The sequence below is a fragment of the Aplidium turbinatum genome, chromosome 16 (assembly GCF_918807975.1).
Source record: "Aplidium turbinatum chromosome 16, kaAplTurb1.1, whole genome shotgun sequence".
NCBI classification, from domain to species: domain Eukaryota; kingdom Metazoa; phylum Chordata; class Ascidiacea; order Aplousobranchia; family Polyclinidae; genus Aplidium; species Aplidium turbinatum.
The window spans coordinates 10,926,843-10,948,038 of NC_137487.1; the positions used below are offsets into that span (position 1 = coordinate 10,926,843).

The 21,196-nt window shown below is 38.1% G+C and overlaps 1 protein-coding gene across 1 annotated transcript in view; it reads right to left on the bottom strand.

Annotated features, from left to right (window-relative positions):
- Positions 1-21,196, bottom strand: part of LOC145785517 (uncharacterized) — a 28,520-nt gene that overhangs the window by 2,489 nt on the left and 4,835 nt on the right. Inside the window, exons 4-16 of the mRNA XM_082597174.1 lie at positions 20,634-20,732; positions 18,762-18,829; positions 17,950-18,078; positions 17,142-17,222; positions 16,550-16,633; positions 14,224-14,388; positions 12,852-12,964; positions 10,394-10,576; positions 10,072-10,165; positions 6,512-6,652; positions 4,033-4,116; positions 2,162-2,260; positions 418-512 (exon numbers count right to left, since the gene is read on the bottom strand). Coding sequence (XP_082453300.1) covers positions 418-512; positions 2,162-2,260; positions 4,033-4,116; positions 6,512-6,652; positions 10,072-10,165; positions 10,394-10,576; positions 12,852-12,964; positions 14,224-14,388; positions 16,550-16,633; positions 17,142-17,222; positions 17,950-18,078; positions 18,762-18,829; positions 20,634-20,732 — 1,435 coding nt within the window. The remainder of the gene's footprint in view (positions 1-417; positions 513-2,161; positions 2,261-4,032; positions 4,117-6,511; positions 6,653-10,071; positions 10,166-10,393; positions 10,577-12,851; positions 12,965-14,223; positions 14,389-16,549; positions 16,634-17,141; positions 17,223-17,949; positions 18,079-18,761; positions 18,830-20,633; positions 20,733-21,196) is intronic.

Consider the following 21,196-nt stretch of genomic DNA (forward strand, 5'->3'; position numbering starts at 1 on the left):
TCACAGCTACGCCCACTCAATTTAATACATCCTGGGTAGAGGTGAGCAGTGTTTATCAACAACCAGGTCTCAAGCCGGGTGTCGAACCAGGTTTGCATTATTACAAAGCCAACGATTAATTCGGTGCGCCATTCAACCGCCTGGGATTGCGTGGTGGATTACACTTCAGTGGATTACGAAGCAGTAAAAGTGGAGCTTGTTGTACATATCAGCATTGAGCACTTGAGCAGTGTACCGAGAGGAGGTTGAGATTTTCTTCAATCGTTCGAAAATTTTATGTTAAAATCTCACTGAAGACAAATGTCAAACGGCATAAGCACTATGAGTTTTGCAGTACATGAAGATAAAACAATTAAATGTTTCGTTTTCGTAGATTTCTAAAGATATAACGAAAATAAAAACCATTTCATGCGTTACCTCTTTAAGCATATCACACAAGTTTTTATTGTGAGCTTTTCTTGAAAACACATTGACGATGGCATTGGTAAACCATGATCGGAAGGAAAGATTTCCTGAATCAGAAATATCGTTCGTGATCGGAAATCAATAGGCTCTATACGGTAGACTGTAGGACACATTTCATGGAACATAAAAACAAATCAGATCATTTCAAGAAAAATAAATCTACGTTTTAGTTGTCAAAGCAAACAAAACTCTAAAATTTGGGGAATTTACTGTTTACTTGGCTGTTAATATTTTTTTAAATCATGATATTAATTAAAGGGAACCTGTAAAGTGAAAAATTTAATTTCTTTGATGGTTCTTTTGTATTAAAGTATCATCTTTTTCGATTTTTTTTTTGCATATCTTTCTGTTTGGTAAATAAGACGAAACGAAAATCGGCCATCAGATGGCGCTATGTTTCTTGTGACGTCATCGGGTGGCAACCAAGATAGCAGCTTCACGCGTTTGCCTTGGAAACGTCGCATAGGTCATTGTATAATTACAGAATGAGACTGTTCAGTCTTTACCAGACACTTCAATGATAAATTAATGTTTTGGGTTCTTCCGGTGACTGTAGACTGGACTATCACAAGATGTTGAAATGATAAGTAGCTTTTTATTTTCGACGTTTCGTCAGTCGGCACGACTGACTTTATCAAGGGGGGCTGAAACAGATAAAACTATACATACCTGTTTAATAGTAAATGGCACAACACAGAAGCATATTAAATGAAATGAAGAATTTTGTGGGATACCGTACAAAAGTTTAAAACGCACAAAATTGCACCGGAAATAAAAGCTAGTAATCATTTCAACATCTTGTGATAGTCTCCTCTACAGTCACCAAAAAAACGCAAGAAATTAATCTATAAGTCATTGTAGGCTCTATTGATTCACTGAAGATCTGACAGATGCTGACAATAATCAAGAGCGAATGTTGCCAGGAGAATGACGTCGTGGTAGCCAAAACGAACACAGCCCGCCAATGCACAACCCTGGCCAGCAGCTTTGAAAAGCACTGCAGTGACAGTGGCTTTCACATATCTTGAAAAATCAAACATAGAAAGAACAGCTTCAGGGATGAGCAGGTGTCTGGGTTTGGCACCCTGTAGCTCTGCTCGTAGATCACGTTGGTAATCGCTGGCAAGAAAATGATCGCTGCACCCCGGGCAGTGCTTGTTTACAGGTGGGTCTTTGGGTTTTATCGCCGAGATTCATGGATTCAGATTGTCTTCATTATTTCAAGGTAAACGATGAAAGGATACCCTTTTGACGATTCTCCGGTTAGTACAACCGGGAGCGTATTTATAATCTGCAGGTCGCTGCAGCAGATGGAGTATTTTGACCGATAGACATCAAATAATACGGTACGACAATATTATCCCTAAATTGTTTGCTGTATGAGTGTATATGTAGCCTCCACGACTTGTTTTGTGTGTTTGGAGGCGAAACAGAACACCTTGGGTACAGTGTCTCCACCCGATAATGACATTAAAATTTTTGACCTATCAGAATCATTTAAACCAAAATTAGTTTTTTCAGATGTTTTAAGTAATGACAAAACAAAAAATAAACAAATTGCTGAAAAACGCTTTATTTCAGAAAGATCAACAAATACAAAAGCCATGTATTTTCGTTGCAGTGCACCTTTAAATAAAACAAAAATTAAGACAGGCTTCTTTGAAGTAGATGCAGGAAGACAATTTCTTACGCATACCTTGCTGTGTTGCATAGGCTACAAGAACATCCGACCTAGTGGGAAGATGTACGTCTCCATCAGCAGCGTCTTTGTGCGGTAGCAGACGACTAAGAGCATCTGATACAAAACGTTAAACGCTATTTACATCATACTTGGAAGATTAGCTAGCTGACACTACCTACAAGTGATGCTAAACTAACGTGAATACACTGTAACTAAGAAAAGACAATATAATTTTCTACGCGTAGTTGCACAAAAAAATTGTACTGGGGTATGAAAACTAAGTTTTTGTTGTTTCGTATGACGCTATTAGTCCAAGCAGTTTTCGTTTAGCCAATCAATGAGGACGTTGTTGCATTAGTGGGCTGTGAGGTATCCTGCTTGAAGCTTGGTTACTGAGCACTTCAATATGAGATAATCTGTGGACAGATTTAGGGCGTTGCACGTTGGCCAGTTCATTATTACTAGACAACCCTGCACAAGAATACTGCATTACTGCTATATCTCGTGCGTTTAGTAAACTTAGATTAATTTGATGGACTGGCGATTGCAGTACTGAGAAAACGATTTAACCTCACACTAGCAGTTTGTAAAGCAGTGGTTCTTAACCTCTAGGTCGCAGACTTTTTGAAAATGGGTTGTGACTGGGTCCTGGCTAAGACACTGAAGGTGGATAATATTTTTATACCTGTTTTGTTCTATACGATACACTTGGTGGCCTCCTACCTCTACGAAATCGGAGTGTCTAGGGAGCTAAATTTGTTAAGCCCCCATCTCTATGAAGATGCAACGTGGTGTAGAGGTGAACCCAGGCTGAAAGATAGGCTCATGCCTAACAACTCCTGGGGTTAATAGACACACGCAAAAGTCCCCAACAGCAAATACTTTTTGGCGAGAGAGCAGTGCCTGACGGGGCCACGATAAACAGAGCACCCGGCAGCCCATTGCAACCAGTTCATCTGAAGCAGCAGGTTTCGACCTTGTTGGACCGCAGTAGACATGGTGCTGGCCAAGAGTGCGTGCGTAGACCTGGCGTAGCAATGACCACCTTTAACAACCATACATGCGAATGGCTTTTGTCTCAATTTGGACCTGGACCACACAAAGCCAAACAGCGATGATATCACGGGTAACGGGGGAAAGCTTGGTAGAGTTGGAAGCCTCCAGCCAGGTTTTACACATTGGCGGCGGATCTATGATGACTGTCTCCCAATGATCTGCGGTGACATTGGGTGTCGGTTGCAAGATCCGTATCTGGGCTAGCCTATCTAGGATTTCCCGCAGCCAACCCCACATGAGAAAGTCCCAATATGAAAGAAAAAGCTGGAAGTTGAATAAACTCATGGGATCATGGAAGTTGAATGAACTCATAGGATCATGGAAGTTGAATAAACTCATGGGATCATGGAAGTTGAATAAACTCATGGGATCACGGAAGTTGAACAAACTCATGGGATCATGGAAGTTGAACAAACTCATGGGATCATGGAAGTTGAATAAACTCATGGGATCATGGAAGTTGAATAAACTCATGGGATCATGGAAGTTGAACAAACTCATGGGATCATGGAAGTTGAAAAAACTCATGGGATCATGGAAGTTGAATAAACTCATGGGATCATGGAAGTTGAACAAACTCATGGGATCATGGAGGTTGAATAAACTCATGGGATCATGGAAGGTAACACACGGGCGAATCTGTTCTAACGTTTGTTTGGCAAATACCAAATAAGAAAGTAAGACTATAATAAAAAATGTTTGACAAAACTTTCATAAAGAAAAATCGAAAACAGTCAAACCCAACCGACAATAAAGATCAAGCAAGGTTGACAGGTTGTATCAGTTTAAAACAGAAATACAACATAGCAAGTACTCGAATGATAAAATACCTTTAGGTAATGACATAGGGGTGGATGGATCACAGGCCAAGTCGTGTTCGTCTTTGCTGGTCTTTACACCTTTGTCAGCAACATCTAAAGTAAATACAGCAGTAACAATCTCTTCGATGTGTACAGCAAAAAGTTGAAAATGGGATTTAAAAGGCACAAAAAGTATAGTCGTTTACTGACAGCTTGAACAAGAGTGCACAGTGGAACAGTGTATATACAAAAGTGTAATTTATTACAAGTAGTATGGTGCTATATCAAGAGTATGTAATGAACGTAAATTGATAATGTTCACAATGGCACACTTTATCTGAAACGCCAGTATGAGATGTCGTGCAAGGTCACTCAACAACCACAAGTCACACTCACAGCAATAAATAAGCACCTCCAGGGCTGCGATTTTTGCCTTTTTCAGTGACGAGGTCACTCGACACGCGCCATCACTATTCGACAAACGCCGTGCCTTACAAAAAAAAAAAAAGGAAAATAAAAAGGAAAAAAAACTGAGAGAGGACTAAACATCGTCAGGTCGAGGAACAATCAGGGGGGGGGCATCACGTGATGCAATCATAAGAGTGCTGACTTACGTAAACTTTCTTGCGCCAGGTACTTCAAAGCAAGATCTAAAAGCGACGCTTCACACGAGAAACTCCCAAGGCGTCAGCGCCGCCATTTTGAACACTGCGGGAGAATGCTTTGATCGAAGTTCCAACGCCTGGCATCAAACATTTAGCAACACACGTTTCGTGCTATTCGACACAACGGGTTTCTTTTATAGATGAAATAACCTAGGCTACGTTGACTTGTCAACGCCTATGCCAGTTTGTATTTCGCAGTTTGAGCTAATTAACAATATTGCTCTGGTAAAATGACTGTTGGATACTTGCTATGAAAGTTTTCCACATGTAAAAAACAGCCTAGTTTCCGACCAGACGTGCAGAAATACAGATGAAAAAAGCCGCTATTTTTATGGAAAGGAACATTTTGAACACTGCGGGAAATGCTTTGATCGAAGTTCTAACGCCTGGCATCAAATATTTCGCCACATACGTTTCGTGCTATTCGACACAACGGGTTTCTAACTTTCTTCCAAATAGGCTACTTTTACTTGTCAAGGTCTATGCAAGTTTGTATTTATGTCTGACTTATGCACTTGTTGTTCCAAGAATGGAGAATTTTTTTGCAATGTGAATAAAGAATAGTAGACAGATAAACACGGTTGCAACTCGACTTCCTTCCACTAAAAGGGTTTCTGTGATTACGTAATGGGCGATTTTGCACTTGCATTCACAAAAGCACACAACCTAGCTAGCAAAACCCGTCGTTTTTACATTGATTCAACGTCTACAGACGTGAAGTCGCAATGCAAAAATAACGAATTTTGATGCCTGCGTATCAATGCCCAAGAAGAAATTTACGTTTGTTTTACATTAATTCGACATCTAGCGACGTTGAATTGAATTATCATAAAATAACGTTAATTGTTCAACCAGGTACCGGTAACAAATTAATAGCTCACTGCGAGATGATTGCCTCGATTTACGTTTACACTAACATAATTTCGGCACAATTGGGATACTGCGAGCAAACACGAGTCTGTTTGATAAAGAACTAGCTGTCAGAATCGGAATTATCAGATGCTGTATCGGAGGATGAGGTTGTCGCGTCGTCACCAGAATACTGGAAGACGCGAAACTGCCCGTTCATGAACGCGCGATGCCATATGATCGGAAGCATTACTTTACTGCCCAAGAACCATTTATCGAATTTCGTACTACTTTTTTAACTTGATCCCGTAGCTTTTCTAATTCCAGTTTGTTTCCGTCATAAAATTCTTTACAAATTTTGCAAAATACCACACTAACTTTTCCTTCTGTTTGATAATCTATAGCAGGTAAATTCTACTTTTTAACTGTATCTTCTTTCACTATAATTTATATTCGCAACGACATCGGTAAACAATAAGCATTCGATGAAAAAATAACTTTTGCGTAACAATAAGCCGGTATCGCGATGAAGAAACGCATAAAATTTCGTTTGATTAAACATTAAAGCATACGGCAATTGCCGCCGTAATCCAAGGTTTGTTGATTTGGCGACGGCAATGTTTTTGCCGTCGTAGATACAAGCTAATTTCGAGGGCAATTAGTATACATGTCCGGTAGTACATAACTTAGCGCTTGATACTCCTTTGCAATCACTCAACCAGCGTGCGATTAAAAGCTTAAGTAAGTGACTCTGATACCACACAACTTGTGCGGTAACTCGCTGCCAAACGCTTATAATCTGACTCTTGTGACGTCATATTACTATTCGACAAACCAACGCAGAATTTTTGGTCGTTCGACAAGAAAGAAAAAATCGCAGCCCTGAGCACCTCATCAACCAATAATGAGCAAAGAGTCGAGCAATAATTATCTCAAGAGTTCAGAAAAACATGAGACTAGCTTTGTTGCGCCAACCGCAATTTTAAAGCACTTACCGCCGCGGCAGAATTGAAAGATGAAAATTTTTGGCTTCCCTCGTAAGTTTTGACACCTGTCGTTGTCAAAAAGCCTAATGACGTCTACAGTTGAAATATATTTGCCGTAATTTCCATAAAAACAGTCACCGACGTCCTTTACTGCAAATCAAAGTTACACAATTTACAATCTCATTTGATTATTTAAAAGTACAGCATAAAAAAACGAGCTTGTCACAATGGTTGAGTTAACTCATAGTTATCCAGTTTTAGTTTATCAGATCAATCAATTTTAGTAAATATTCAATAAGTTAAAACATAAAACAGCAGATGTCAACTGAGAGTGTGGAGCTATATAAAAGCTGATTGCTATATTATTTTATGGAAATTTATCATTTATATTATTATCAAGGGAATTATTATTTTGTAATCTTTTTTTGCATTTGTCTTTTGTGTTTTATGGTATTAACTCTGACAGGTTCACATGTTTGTAAAACTCGTGATTAGAAATGTGAGTCGTTTTTTTTGTTTTTCATAATTTTTTTAAAAAACACGTTTTTTGGGGGGAGGAGGAAGAAAAAAAACGGCAAACACTCTGTCTAAAATTTAAGTGCTGGAACAAAATTTGCATCTTTGTTTCCACGAAATACCTGTTCTGAAATAATGGGTCTGGTACTATTCGGTGAGTCCGATTCGGTGAGTCCGATTCGGTGAGTTTCTAACCCTGAAGCCCTAACCCAGTGGTTCCCAACCTGGGGTTCGCGGACCCCTTGGAGGTCCGTGAGAAAGCATTTGGGAGTCCGTGATAACCTTGATGAATTTGGAAAAAAAACTTTGTTCTATATGCACGGATGGAGCACCAGCTATGCTTGGGAACAAATCCGGATTTGCTGCTTTAGTAAAAAACGAAGCTCCTCGTGTGGTTGTGACCCATTGCTTCTTGCACAGGTACGCCTTAGCAGCAAAAACTTTACCAGCAAGTCTCAAAGAAATTCTGACGAATTGCGTGAAAGTCGTTAATTTCATCAAAAGCAGAGCTGTAAACCACCGTACTTTTAAAGCGCTCTGTCAAGAAGTAGGGTCAGATTACGAAGTGCTTTTGTATCATTCTGAGGTACGTTCGTTACCTAGAGAAGTTTTAAAACGACTGCAGCAGCTAAAAAATGAGGTATCAACTCTTTTGAAAGCCAAAGAAAGTCTCCTCTCAAAATTGTTGAGAGTAAAAGTTTTCTATACGGCATGGCCTACTTAGCCGATATTTTTGGTCATATTAACAATGTAATCGTGGCATTCAAGGACCAGGTGTGACAATAATTGATGCAGCTGAAAAACTGAAAGCGTTTTTAGCCAAGTTGCCGGTTCGGAAACGTAGATTGGAAGCAGGTAATTACGCCAAAGTTCCAACGTTAGAAGATCTTATCTTGATGGATGAAACTCAAAGAGAATGTACTCTTTTGATCTCTATGAAAGAAAAATTTTGCGCACACTTGGAAACCCAGCAAATCTCATTTCAACGTTATTTTAATTTAAGACCACCTGCCGAACGGAGTTGAAACATGGATTCGAAATCCTTTTCTTTTTGACTTGAACAATATTAGCGATGACGATCTCAGTAAAGATGACCTAATTGATTTGAGATCAAAAGAGTTATTACGCATTGAATTTCATTCAAAAACTGTGGAAGAATTTTGGTGCTCACAGCTGTAAACGTACCCATTCTTGACAAAGCAGGCGATTATTGTTTTGTTACCATTCATAACCACTAATAACCACTTACCTTTGCGAGGCAGGATTCTCAGATCTTGTTACAATAAAAACTAAACATCGAAATCGCCTGAACGTTGAAGATGACATGCGTGTTGCATTGTCAAAAACTCAACCACAGTTCAGTCGTTTAGTTTAGGAAAGGCAACACCAGCCCTCATTAAATTTGCGTACGTTGAAAAAGTTTCGGCATGGCACTTTGGGTCATCTTGACATTCAAATACTGCTGACATTTTTTGAACAATTCATTCATTTTCTTATTTGAGCAACTGTTTAATCTCATATTTACCGCAGGAGTCATAGCGGCAATGCAATATGACAAAGTACAGTAGTTGAGTAGCATAATTATTACAATACTTAATAGTATGTTAATTGAGTTTCAGGCAAAACTTAGGTAGGGGTCCGCAGAAATAATAATATGTCTAAAGGGGTCCGTGACAACAAAAAGGTTGGGAACCACTGCCCTAACCCCTAACCCTAAAAGGGCAATGATAATTAGGCTACGGTACCCAATAATTTAAAAAAAAAATTCAAAAAATCACCGCATGGGAATCGGACTCACCGAAGCGGACTCACCGAAACGGGCCATTCCGGAAACAATCAATACAATGGTAAATTAACCTATAGCCTATCAGTCGACTAGCCTACCGTAAACTGTAGATTCATCAATTAGATTTTAAAGTGCATTTACTGGCACTCAACATAATATATATTTCAACATAAGTTATATTTTGTGTAAAATAAAGTATGCTAAACCCGCTAAAGTTACTATGTTTTATTTCAAACTCTCTACCAAAGCTTTATTAACATAATATATACAATGAAAAAAATATGACTGAAAGGAATAAACAAACTACCGATGGTAATAAAGAAATTAAGACCAACAACAAACGAAGTTGACTGTTTACATGGTCACTACAAGGACAACATTTTCCAAGATTCATCATCTGAACAGTCCTCATCCTTATCATTGTTAGCACGAGGTTGGGTGGTTCAACGATACCACTTGCTTAGTATATGGCCACACTTCTGACTTAAACAACCACATCAAAACTACAGTAAACTAGTGTATAATAAGATATTCAGCAGCTCCAGTACAACAGTTTCTTTTGCAATTCTTTATTGTGATTAATGAAACCAGTTGTTACTTGAAACAATGTAGGAAACAATTAGAAATGGTATAAAAAACAAAAAAGCACAAAAATAAAACGATAAACAAAAACGTTTTTCAACATCCCTACTAGTGACACGTGCACACTTCCACAACTGCTAACGTGGACACCTAAAACTGTCCAATTACCATCCAACTGAATTTTTGTTGACAGAAATTTGACAGAGTTTGGATTAAGGTAATGACAGAAAAAATGAGTACAGAAAAATTAAAGAAAACATGAAAAGACACCGTGAAGGATGACCTGACAAAAAGAAACCTAAAAATTCAAGATGCCAACAATAGAGAAAAATGAAGGAGTCGCTGCAGACGATTGGTTTACCATGATCTTTGGGGATAAAGACCAGGCTTCCTTGAAGCAAAATGAAGAGAAAAAACTACGCAACCCATCAGGTACAGATAAATGCCACTAATGTTAGCCGCTCAACCGCTCACATTAAGAATTGAACCATCATTGTTCGATTTTGTCATTTTTCTTCCAAGGAGCTCAGACTTCGTCAATTTAGCCATAGGAAAGATCGAATGCTAGACAAGCAAAAATCATTTAGTTTAGTTTACGTGTTTGAGAATGTAGGTAAAAATAAAGTTTATGGCTCGTAGAAAGAAAACAAAAACGATCAAGACTTTAAATCAAACAATTCTTTACCAAAGTTTCCGTGGGACATTATAATCACAACGGACATGTCCGAATTGGCGTGGCATTCGTCTTTTGAAAACTTTTCCAGTAAATTCCACATTCGCTGTAAATATGAGAGAAAATGAATATTGACCACTTTTTGAACAAAATAAATAGACCAATTTAATACGTTTATCAGTTCCTGTTCCAAAACTGTGCAAAACCAGACGAATATTGCTCGTTGCTATATGTTTTAACACTAAAAAAAAATCCAACAAGAATATAACATGTAGTATATAAGGTCGCACAATAAGAATTAAACAATGTGTCTTAAATTATTTACACAACTAACTTCTGCAGTTTTGTTTTCTTCGACGTTGACATTTAATCCCAAACCGTCATTGCCAAACAACTTCGCTAACAACACACGATCCTTTAATGCACCACTTCTTTTGTATTTAGCATCCCAGGTAGGGAAATCTATGTTATTGAGTATTAAAACATTTCCTTTCGGATTGGACTTGACACTGTAAACCTGAAACATGATGCAATCGTCTGTAATTCCAATAGGAATTTTAATTAATAAAAAATTAACAGTAACCTCTCAAGTACATGTACCTCCACACAAAGTGAAATTTACATGACTTTTGACCCGTTTTTATTTCTTTAAAAGAAATGTCTAAAAAGATTAATGTCTTTTTAAGAAGATATTGTCTTTTGAGACATTACTTTTAAAAAAATAAAAACGAGTTAAAAGTTATGAAAAATTCACTTTGTGTGGAGCTACGTGTACTTGAAAGGTTACTGTTATTTCTTTATTCACTTGTTGATTTATTCATATCAGTTTGTATCCTCTGTGGATTCTTCTCTTGTAGGCTATCATGGGCCAATCTTATAGATGTTTGCTGGTACACACCTTCATTTTCTTTGAATTTCTAGAAATTTTAGCGTTGGTGTGTGAGTCGCTTTTTCTATGACAGAAAGTAATTAAGTTGGGGAAAGTTGGCGTCTTCAAATAATCTTCTGCATTGCGTCCAGTAACTATAGCGTATGTAATTGTAGCATTAACAATGACTAAGCATTTGTCTTTCATAAAGAGTGTAGTACACTAATGCCATGGCAGATGTATGTGATGTCATGTCATACATCCCACGTACGGTACCTAATTCCAGTTAATGGAAATCCTTAGTGTTTACTTTGACCAGTTCATCCTCGGCATGTAACAAAAGCTGTTGTATTGTACTGTTCAATTTTCATAGCAAACAAAGAGTTTTATCAGTGGTAACCTTTGGTGTAAATGATTGAGAACCAAGGACATTTAATATGATCAATCAGGTAGAAAGAATCGTCGCAGCGCTGTTGTGAGTTGTCCTGTGTTATTAACTTTGTGAAGAAGTGTGAACAGCAAGTTTCCCTTTGGTATTACCGATGTCCCAACTTAGTATTATTTCAAATTAAGGTCTCATGTGTGCCTATTCAGTCCAAAATATTCGCCACTTCTGGCCTAAAGGAAAAATGCCCAGTCTTGAGTAGGCAGCAGTGGGTCACAAACCTCGTCGAGTCAAATCAAACGGGCGAGACTATTCGACGCGGATTATACTTCATTTATTGAGCATATCTTACCTTATATACAAATACTTTTGCTTACCGATGTTTCATTATCATCACAATTTCATTTCTCATTCACTAAAGTCCAGCGTTTTTTAACCTTTTTAACCTCACGGTGACCTTGCAGACCTCTGAAAATGTGGTGGTGCACAAAGCAAACGCAAACATTTTTTTGGGTACAGGCTACCCGTATTTCGCTTGAATTGCTTGCAAGTTTTTTATTTCATAGGCATCACCGTTGCATTATCTTTAAAGTACCATATGCTCATTGAGATAAGCCAAAAATGAAAGCAAAAACTTTCATAAGAAATAAAGCATTTATATTGTAACAATTTCAAGCTAACTAACACACAGCACAACTTTTGGTTGAAAAATTTTTGTTCTGACAAAAAACTACCCATTTCATCGACTCAGGTTCAGAGAACACATACTTTCTATCCCTAATTCCAAAAATAATAAGTTACAGGTTTAATTTAATTTCAAGTCACAAAATATTTTTTTCAATTTCCCTGCAGCGCACCCGGCGACCTTCCACGGCGCACCAATGCGCTGTGGTGCACCGATTAAAAAATGCTGCACCAGACACTTGCTGTGATGCAAAAGTTATCCCACGTATTTGAAACAAGAAAACGCAAGCAACGCACACACAAAAAAGGCTACATCATCAACGCATTCTATTTTATGTTTGTTAGTAATATTGCCTTGTTTAAAAATAATTGGATAACTTTTGCGTCACAACTTTTGCGTTTGCAACAAGTGTCTATTGAAAACAATTGTGACGTGATTTCAACACTGGTAACAAATATATCTACACATTTGCAAGCTACGATAGAATTCGTATTAAATAGTCTCTGCGTAAAATGTCCCTGCGACAGGTCGCCCGCGTTAATTGTCTCGTTTTAAGTCAGAATGTCTTGATTCATGTCGTTTTTCTTGGAATTCAGAAAACCAACTGGTAACGCAATGTGTTCGGCTGCGAAAAAAATTGTTCGAACTGCATTTTAAAGCATTGAGAGTAACGCAAAGCGTATACGTCTGTTGGATGTAGGCTATATGATTTTACAAATAGTTTAGCTTGCATACTGCATAGCCTACCCAAGAAGGTATCTGACCTTAAATTCAACTTCTTCTATTATTAGTTACTGTTATCTATTTTTATTGTTAGTTATTAGTCTTATTCCAACCATGTAACTGTCGCTTACTTCGCTGTCGTTCTTGCGGCTTTCAAAAAAATCTTTCGTGGATGGAGTGACAGAAACATCCAAGCCAGAATAATTGCACATATCTTTCACATCAATATCGACAGCATCCACAGCTGCATATGACATCAAAACAAGTTGTTAATGTACTTCAACAAAAACGCTTGCCTAATGCTGTACAATGGTGGTTTGCTTGACTGCCGCATCCCCATTTTCTTTTCGCTGGGAACATAGTATTATCCTTGCAAGATAGACTAGACCAGTATGAATATTTTTCATTAACAGCGTGATAAAAATTGCGATTTCAATGATAATGTTTTTTCAATAACTGACTATTTTCTATGTTTGCGGTTATTCGCCAATCTTCTTTTTCTGTTGCCCAGGTCTCACATAAAAAAAGGCGTAGATTGGAGAAATGTGTTTCCGATCGTCTTTAACTTTCAGAGCAGTGTTATACAGCTTAGCGATCCTATTGTTCTCTTATTTTTCACAGACACAGCAACAAAATGTTACACATAAAAATTAATTGACATCTCCAAAAAAAAAAAAAAAACATTCACTGTTTTCTGCGTACAACCTAGTTCGTACCTTGAACCATTCGTACAGCTAGTTCGTACCCTGAAAAGATCGAGAGAAAAAATTAAAAAAGCCGAAGTCGCTGATCGCAATTTAATAGCACAAAGCCGAAGTCGCTGATCGGAGTTTCCCCAAACAATTTGAAACAAACTCGAGGGTTAGGGTTAGCGGAAACTGCAAAACTGCGGAAAAATGTTTGCGAAAACTGCGATCAGCGAGGGTTAGAGCATAGATTACTCTAAGGTTAGAGTTGGAAAAACCTAGAACATCACACAACTCAGGCGAAAGAAAAATTGAAAAAAGAAAACTAATCGGGAAAAAATGATGGTTTGCGAAAGTGAGAGAACTTGTATACCTGGGACTGGTATATAAGTCCCCCCCACCCCCCTTGGTAACTCATGACAAAGACAGGACTTAATGGACATGGCTCTTTCACCTTAGTTGTGTGATGTTCTAGGCGTTACCGTTAGAGTTAGGGTAAGCGGAAACTGCGGAAAAATGTTTGCAGAAACTGCGATCAGCGAGAGTTAAGAGCATAGATTACTCTATAGTCAGGGTAAAGGTTAGCGGAAACTGCGTAAAAATGTTTGTGGAAACTGCGATCAGCGAGGGTTACGGTTAGAGCATAGATTACTCTATGGTTAGAATTAGGGTTAGCGGAAACTGCGGAAAAATGATTGCGGACACTGCGATCAGCGACTTCGGTTTTTTTTAATTTTTTCTCTCGATCTTTTCAAGGTACGAACTGACGGTCCGAACTGTTCATGGTACGAACTGGGTTGCATCCCTGTTTTCTTACCTCTGGTTTCACCGGGCAGTTGGTTCGAAAAGGCTTGTGGATTTCCAGGATTAGTGGCCGAAGTATTATAATTGTTTACAATATAATTGATATGAACCTGTTGACCCTGTGCAGTACCTAGGGGTGCAATACCTTGGAGTGTTGATGCAACTGAGGCTTGGCCACCTGTTTAAAGACAAATCGATCAACATTTCAAAACAACAACATTAATTATTCTTTCTTTTTCAATATATACCTATTAGCAATTTTTTTTAAAGTTTACACGAGTTTTGCTCACAGCTGTTTTGAAACGAAACGCTTTCCTGAAAGCTTGCAATCAGTTTTATTAAAACATTACACCATTAGAATCAAGGTAACTTTTACTTCGTCGCCATTAAAGTTTCATGTACTGCTAGTTCTAGTTCTTGTTTTTACTGATATACGCCATCGTGTAAGGCTTCCAAATTCAGGGATGGCAACTGCTATTCTAAATTCCAGTATCCACCAGAATTTACGAAAATTGTACAATGAACAAAAGTGAGAGTTGGATCAAATTATTCAAACGAGTTTTCTGTGAAGGTTGGTGTACACCAGGGATCAGTTTTGTCACCTCTGATATTTGCTATTTTGGTTGACGTTGTAACTGAAGGAGTGAGGGAGGGCTTATTGAGTGAAATTTTGTATGCAGACGACCTGGTCTTGACAAGTAATAGTATGGAGGGAATGGAGAGAAAGTTTGAGAAATGGAAAGAAGCATTTGAAACCAAGGGTATGAAGGTGAATCTTGAAAAAACAAAAGTGATGGTGAGTGGAGCAAAAGAAACAGTTTTTGACAGCAAAGTAGATCCCTGTGGAATATGTGGCAAGAGAGTGATGAGAAATTCAATGCAATGCAAGGAATGTGGAAAGTGGGTACATGCAAGATGTGCTAATGTCAAGAGAGCCGCAACAAGATTGGCGAAATGTTTTGTTTATGGGAAATGCAGTAAAGGAAGGAATGAAGTGAAAGGCCATGATGATGAGTTCTGCCATGGCATCGAAACAGTGACAGACTTCTGTTATCTGGGTGATCGGATAAATGGAAGTGGTGGATGTGAAGCAGCGGTGACAACAAGGGCAAGATTGGGCTGGGCAAAGTTCAGGGAATGTGGGGAAAGGTTGTATGGCAGAAAATTTTCACTAAGGATGAAAGGAAAAGTATATCGGAGCTGTGTGCGGCCTGCAATGCTATATGGTAGCGAGACATGGGTATTGAGAGAGAGTGAACTGGCAATCCTGAGAAGAACGGAAAGGTCAATGGTGAGAGCAATGTGTGGGGTGAAAACGAGAAGGGAAAAAAGGACTGAAGAATTGTTGGATATGCTAGAGATGAGAGAGACCAATGACCATAGACCAACTGGCAAGGGCAAATGGAGTAAGATGGTATGGATATGTGATAAGGAGGGAGGAAGGAAGTTTTCTTAGAAAGGCACTAGATCTAAAGGTGGATGGGAAGAGGAAACGCGGTCGTCCAAGAAGAACGTGGAAACAACAAGTGAAGGATGAGTTTAAAAAAGTCGGACTGAAGGAGGAAGATGCAAGGGACAGGGTGAAATGGAGAAAAGGGATTAAGACAATTGCTGCGCGGAAACAATCGGCCACCCCCACTAGTGGGGAACAAACCGACGATGGATTATGATGTACAAATTTCAAAAGAAATCGGAATTTTTCAAATGCTCAAATATAAAAAACCAGGTTGAAAAAGTTCAAATTCATATAACAAATTTAAAATCTAAAAAAAATAGCAAAAAAGAAGTATTACAATGGTTGAGATGCAATCAATGCAATATCTTAACATCAGTATTTTGGCAAAAAAAAAGAAACCCCTCCAGCGTAATCTGAAACGCTATTTTCACAAAAAAATGTGTTTGAACAAACATTTTCAAGGTTATTTGTTAGTAGTAAACCGATATTTTTACACAACAATCAACCAAAAATTTAAGAAAAACAATTACCTCCATACCAGCACAAACAATGCTCAGCCTGATATTTTCTGTTCAGTGTTTATACACTTTATTTCAACTAAACGACGACGATTTCAATTTCATCAGTTTTTTGTTTTCTTAGTCGATATTTTATTTTCTCATCTTTTCTAATATTTCAAGCTCTCCAACGTTGGTTGTTTGTCTTAGTTGGAACAATGCCATTTAATTTGACGTTGTTTATCTGCATAATGATGCTGTTAATTCAATATTTAATTTTAAACCCATATTCCATGTAGTGGTGGTGCAGGTAGTCTAGTAAAAAATACATGAAATACTTAGCCGATTAAAATCAGGTAAATACGGTGACTCTCATCATAACTCACTAGGTGTATTTGTATCCTGCAACGACCCTCCTTTTTGAAATTGCTTTGCTAAATCTTGAACCATAGCTTCAGCAGGAGTTAGTTCTAAATATACAGCACAAAGCACGTTAAATATTTTCAACAACGTTTGCACGTGTACGTTGTGCAAGTCGAATTGCATTATTTGCATTTAAGGCAAATAATTTATTAATCAAATGATCACACTTTCGATTAGTACCATTTAGGACGCTAAATGAATAAAATATATACATGAGAACGTAAACGTAGTCCTCCCATACTTAAATATAAGTTTCAGAGAATAAGACAAGGTTGTCGGTATACTCCGCCTTCGGCATTAACCAGAATAAGGTAGCCAGTTGCTTTCTGTCGGCCGCCTTTCCTTCAGCAACTACACCCACCCAATTTATTACATCCTGGGTGGACGACTAGACGTGAACGTTTTTTATTTTCAACAACTAGCTTAAGCTGGGAGTCGAACTCGAATCACGTGATTGGAAAGTGAGTGCCTTATCCGCTTCGCAACTCCACCGTTACACACATGGGATGCCCCCCAATAAAAAGTTCGTGATCGCGTTCATGAGATGATGCTCACCACCAGAAGGAGTACTTGACAATGAAGCCACCGCCTCGTCTTCTTCGAACTGTCCTTCAAGCGTTTCGACATTTTCTGTTTCTGTAAAAAAACGAATTGTCCAATCAAAAGGCATTTTTGATTAGTTGGATAACTCGGATAAAAAGATGAATTTAAAGTGTTGTAACTTGTAATGGAGATATTTTGTGCGAAAACTTTTAGAAAGGCAAGGAAATCAACTTTTATCTTCCAGCACGTCTTTTCAAACAGTGGACAAGCGCCTTCACAAACCGACCATGAAAAATCAAATAATAAATGATAACGCTGGTCACTTGCAAGATTTGAGAAAGATTAAAACGTATTACTTCCAAGTTTATATGATAGAGAACTGGTTTCAATGATCCAGGAATCGAATTAGTTTCCGCGTTTGTAAATTTAACTCCCAGTGTGTCCAAACGATTCTAGCTGAGTAGACAGCGGCGGGTACAACTAGAAGAACTGGTAGCAAGAGCCATGACTTCCCTCTGGATGTAGAACTCTTCTTTTTTACTATAGTGGGTTCTAGTTCGAGATAATATAGCTTGGCTTATGATTAGTTGATTACATTATGCATACCTACTGTATTGGTAATGATCTTCCATAAATACAATTTGGGTAGAGAGGTAACTCTTTTAAACCATAAACAGACATAACTCAGACATAACTTGCTGAGTTATGTCTGTTTATGATCTTCCATAAACATCAAGTTTCGTAGTAAATAGTAACAAAATTTGGATTAGGTGTCGTTATAACCATGTGTACAACAACAGTGAAAATTGAAAAAAGTTACCAGTTTCCCTGGGAGCCGGCTGAGCGTCAACTACGTCAGTTGGCAAAGAACGTCTGTCTCGATCGATTATTTCACAAAGATCATTTCTGTCCAAGCTGTCCATGTAATGCCGAAGCTCAGTTAGTTTGTCTGCAAAACATAAACATGCTTTGAAAAGTGTTACACCAAATACCGGGAAAAAAAAACTTCAGGTGAATGTTCTCCACGATTGAAAAATTCTGGTACCGATAGTCGTCTAAGGAGAATATACTTTAAATGTGAGATTTTCTATGAGCTGACTTGTCATGCGAGCATACAAGCAGACTGTGCAGATATTACTTCATTTATTTACACATTTAGGCCAAGGTGCTGAGTGAATGAAAACTGCAAAAAGACTTTGCTTTGTTAAGTGGCCCATTATAGCTTGTTATTAGTCTTAGAACTTTACGTGTAGTTGGCATTATGGAGATCACATGACTAATGTCGGCTGCATGGTGGAGTGGTGAGAGCTCCTGCTCGACGGTCGAAAGGGCGCCTGTTCGAGTGTTCGATACCGCCCAAGAACATGCGGCTGTGTATTTAGCAAGACACTTAAAAGCATGTCTGAAGGTGGACATGAAGATTGGCTTCCTTGCCTTCCCGTCCGCTAAATCTAAATCTTTAACTACCGGGCCTGTATACGAAACATAACAAATGTAAACCGATGTGGATGTTCATTTGGAAAATTCTAAACACCGATAAACATTAAAAAAAAAGAGAAAAAGTTAAGAAACTGTTGAAAAAACATTCGCAGAAAAGCCAAAGTTTATAGAAATTCTCAGTTATTTTCAAACCTGCTGCTGATGTTCCCAAATACTCATTGTCTTCTAGATAAAAGATTATATCTGATTTGGTAAATTGTCTAAAAGTATAAGTAATATAATACAATTTACAGCAGATTTTTACTATGCAATGTTAAAACAAATTAATGTTTATAAACATTTTAATGTACTAATTTGTACAATAGGCTAGTGCAGTGGTTCTCAACCTTTTCTGAGTCATGGCCCCCCAGACTGTGGCTCTAAAAGAGCGTGGCCCCCTTGAGTGAAATAAAAATGTATAATATTATATTTGTTTAAAGAACAACGAACGAAACGAAATCAATGAAAACAGTTAACGAGTGAGTAAATAATTTATACTTTAACAGTAAGTTCAGTGCGAAACTTGCTTCCTTTTTCGTAATAGACTACACCAATATTGATTGTTAACGTTACAATCACAAAGGATGATGTAACATGCAGTGAGATAGACAGGGGTGGGCAAACTACGGCCCGCGGGCCGCATGCGGCCCGCGAGACCATTTTATGCGGCCCGCCGGCACTTGCAGAAACTCCTACTTATCACTTATTGTTTTAATTAAACAGGTTACATGACAAAATATTATTCATTTACGAGTGTGTTTTTCTCTTCACATTCAGTGCGTAAATACACACACGTCAGTCGCGCATGTATTGCAACATGCTCTCACGCATTGTTTGATTCAATTGTTTGATCATGAAATACAAACACGGTAGTGGCTACCGTAGGCCTACCAGTAGCCTACTCCTACTTTCCTCCAAATAGCTTTTCATTGTTATTTGAGACGCACAGTTTAATGTTTTCTACTTCGACAGGATTTTTGTTAAAAAATAATTGCCTGATTCACTGCCTGACTTTTACAAGTCATTGTCTTACGATTTGTTTCCAAACTTAAAAAACTTTGCTGCTAAGTTTTTGACACTGTTTGGATCCACAATTCCACATACATATGCGAATAAGCATTTTCTTGTTAAAAATAAACAAGTCGAAGAACAGGTCTTTGCTGACAGACACCAACTTGCATGATGTTATGAGGATATCTACCAGCAAACTTGCTCCCAATTTGAAGAAGATTGTGAAAAAGTCTGAACAGTTGCACAAGTCTCATTACCTTTTGTGATGATGATTGCATAGCTTTAAACGTAACTGAGTGTGAAATACAAAAATTGTGTTTAATATGAATATATGCGTTTATTTACACACCGGGTAAACTTTCCTACTTTGTAATGAGAGTGTGCGGCCCCCCGCTGCAAAATTTTTCAAATGTGGCCCTCAGTACAAAAAGTTTGCCCACCCCTGAATAGAACATACGACGAAAAAACAAGCTTTCAGCTAGCTATACGGATACTAACACCTACATGAGTGCTTTTCGTGTCACAATTCTACGTTTCTGTCAATTAATACATGTTGTAATTCATTAATGAAGCCTTTTTATCGTGGCCTCCCAGAGAACGCTCTATGGCCCCCTTGAGGGGCCGAGGGCCACTGTTGAGAACCCCTGGGCTAGTGTGTACTTGATCATTTAGGATATTTTTATTGAGTAAAAGTATTTGTTAGTTAAAAAAATGGGTCATTAAAGATTTGGATAAATCTTTTACCTGATTTGAAGGTGAGCCATCACAAATATATAAGTGATTTTAAGACTAATACTTGTACCGGTACTAATTATTTTTTTAGCGGTTATCGCATAGCCACAATCAGATTGTGTGGATGGCCGCATTTCTAATCGTATATCTAAACTTATCTGTGCACCAGTTTTATTTGCACAAAGTATACAAAAGCTTTTTCATACCGGTACCCTTGCAGAGTAGCCTAACATCGCAAATTTCAGGTAATCCTTTGTAAGGTAAACCAGTCAGTCTACAAACCTTCCTGTAAGTTGAAACATATTTTGCAACGAGGAAACGTTTTCTGGGGTGAGTTTATTTGACACTTTCATCAGCAATTGCCGAAACTTGAGTGTATCTCTAAAAATATAAGTTAGTTAAACTTTCATGATTCATGACATTTCTCATTACAGCATTCATACAATTTGCCATGCCACAGCCACCAAAAAACGCTTTTTTTCATCAGTTCAATGTCTAGAGACACTTGGCAGCAAAAGCGGGCTTGCAAGACGCAACTCTGGACAAGTAACCGAGTATGTGCAATCAGTAAGTAATTGTCAAAATGTCTTTACATGAGACACATCTTACCAAGAAAATGGTGAAATAGTTTAAGGGTAATTCCATAATCAAACACGGTGAAACACCCCTTGTAACCACTAGTCACAGATTTTGCTTATTTTGAGATATTTTGTACATTATATATATATGGTACTAAAAAATGATGAAACAAGCAAAAAAAAATTTTGGAATATCTTCATTGGGGCCGAGATAGAGCACTTTGAATTTTCGACCACTAGTAGGATTTTGGGAGCTGAGCACAGCCA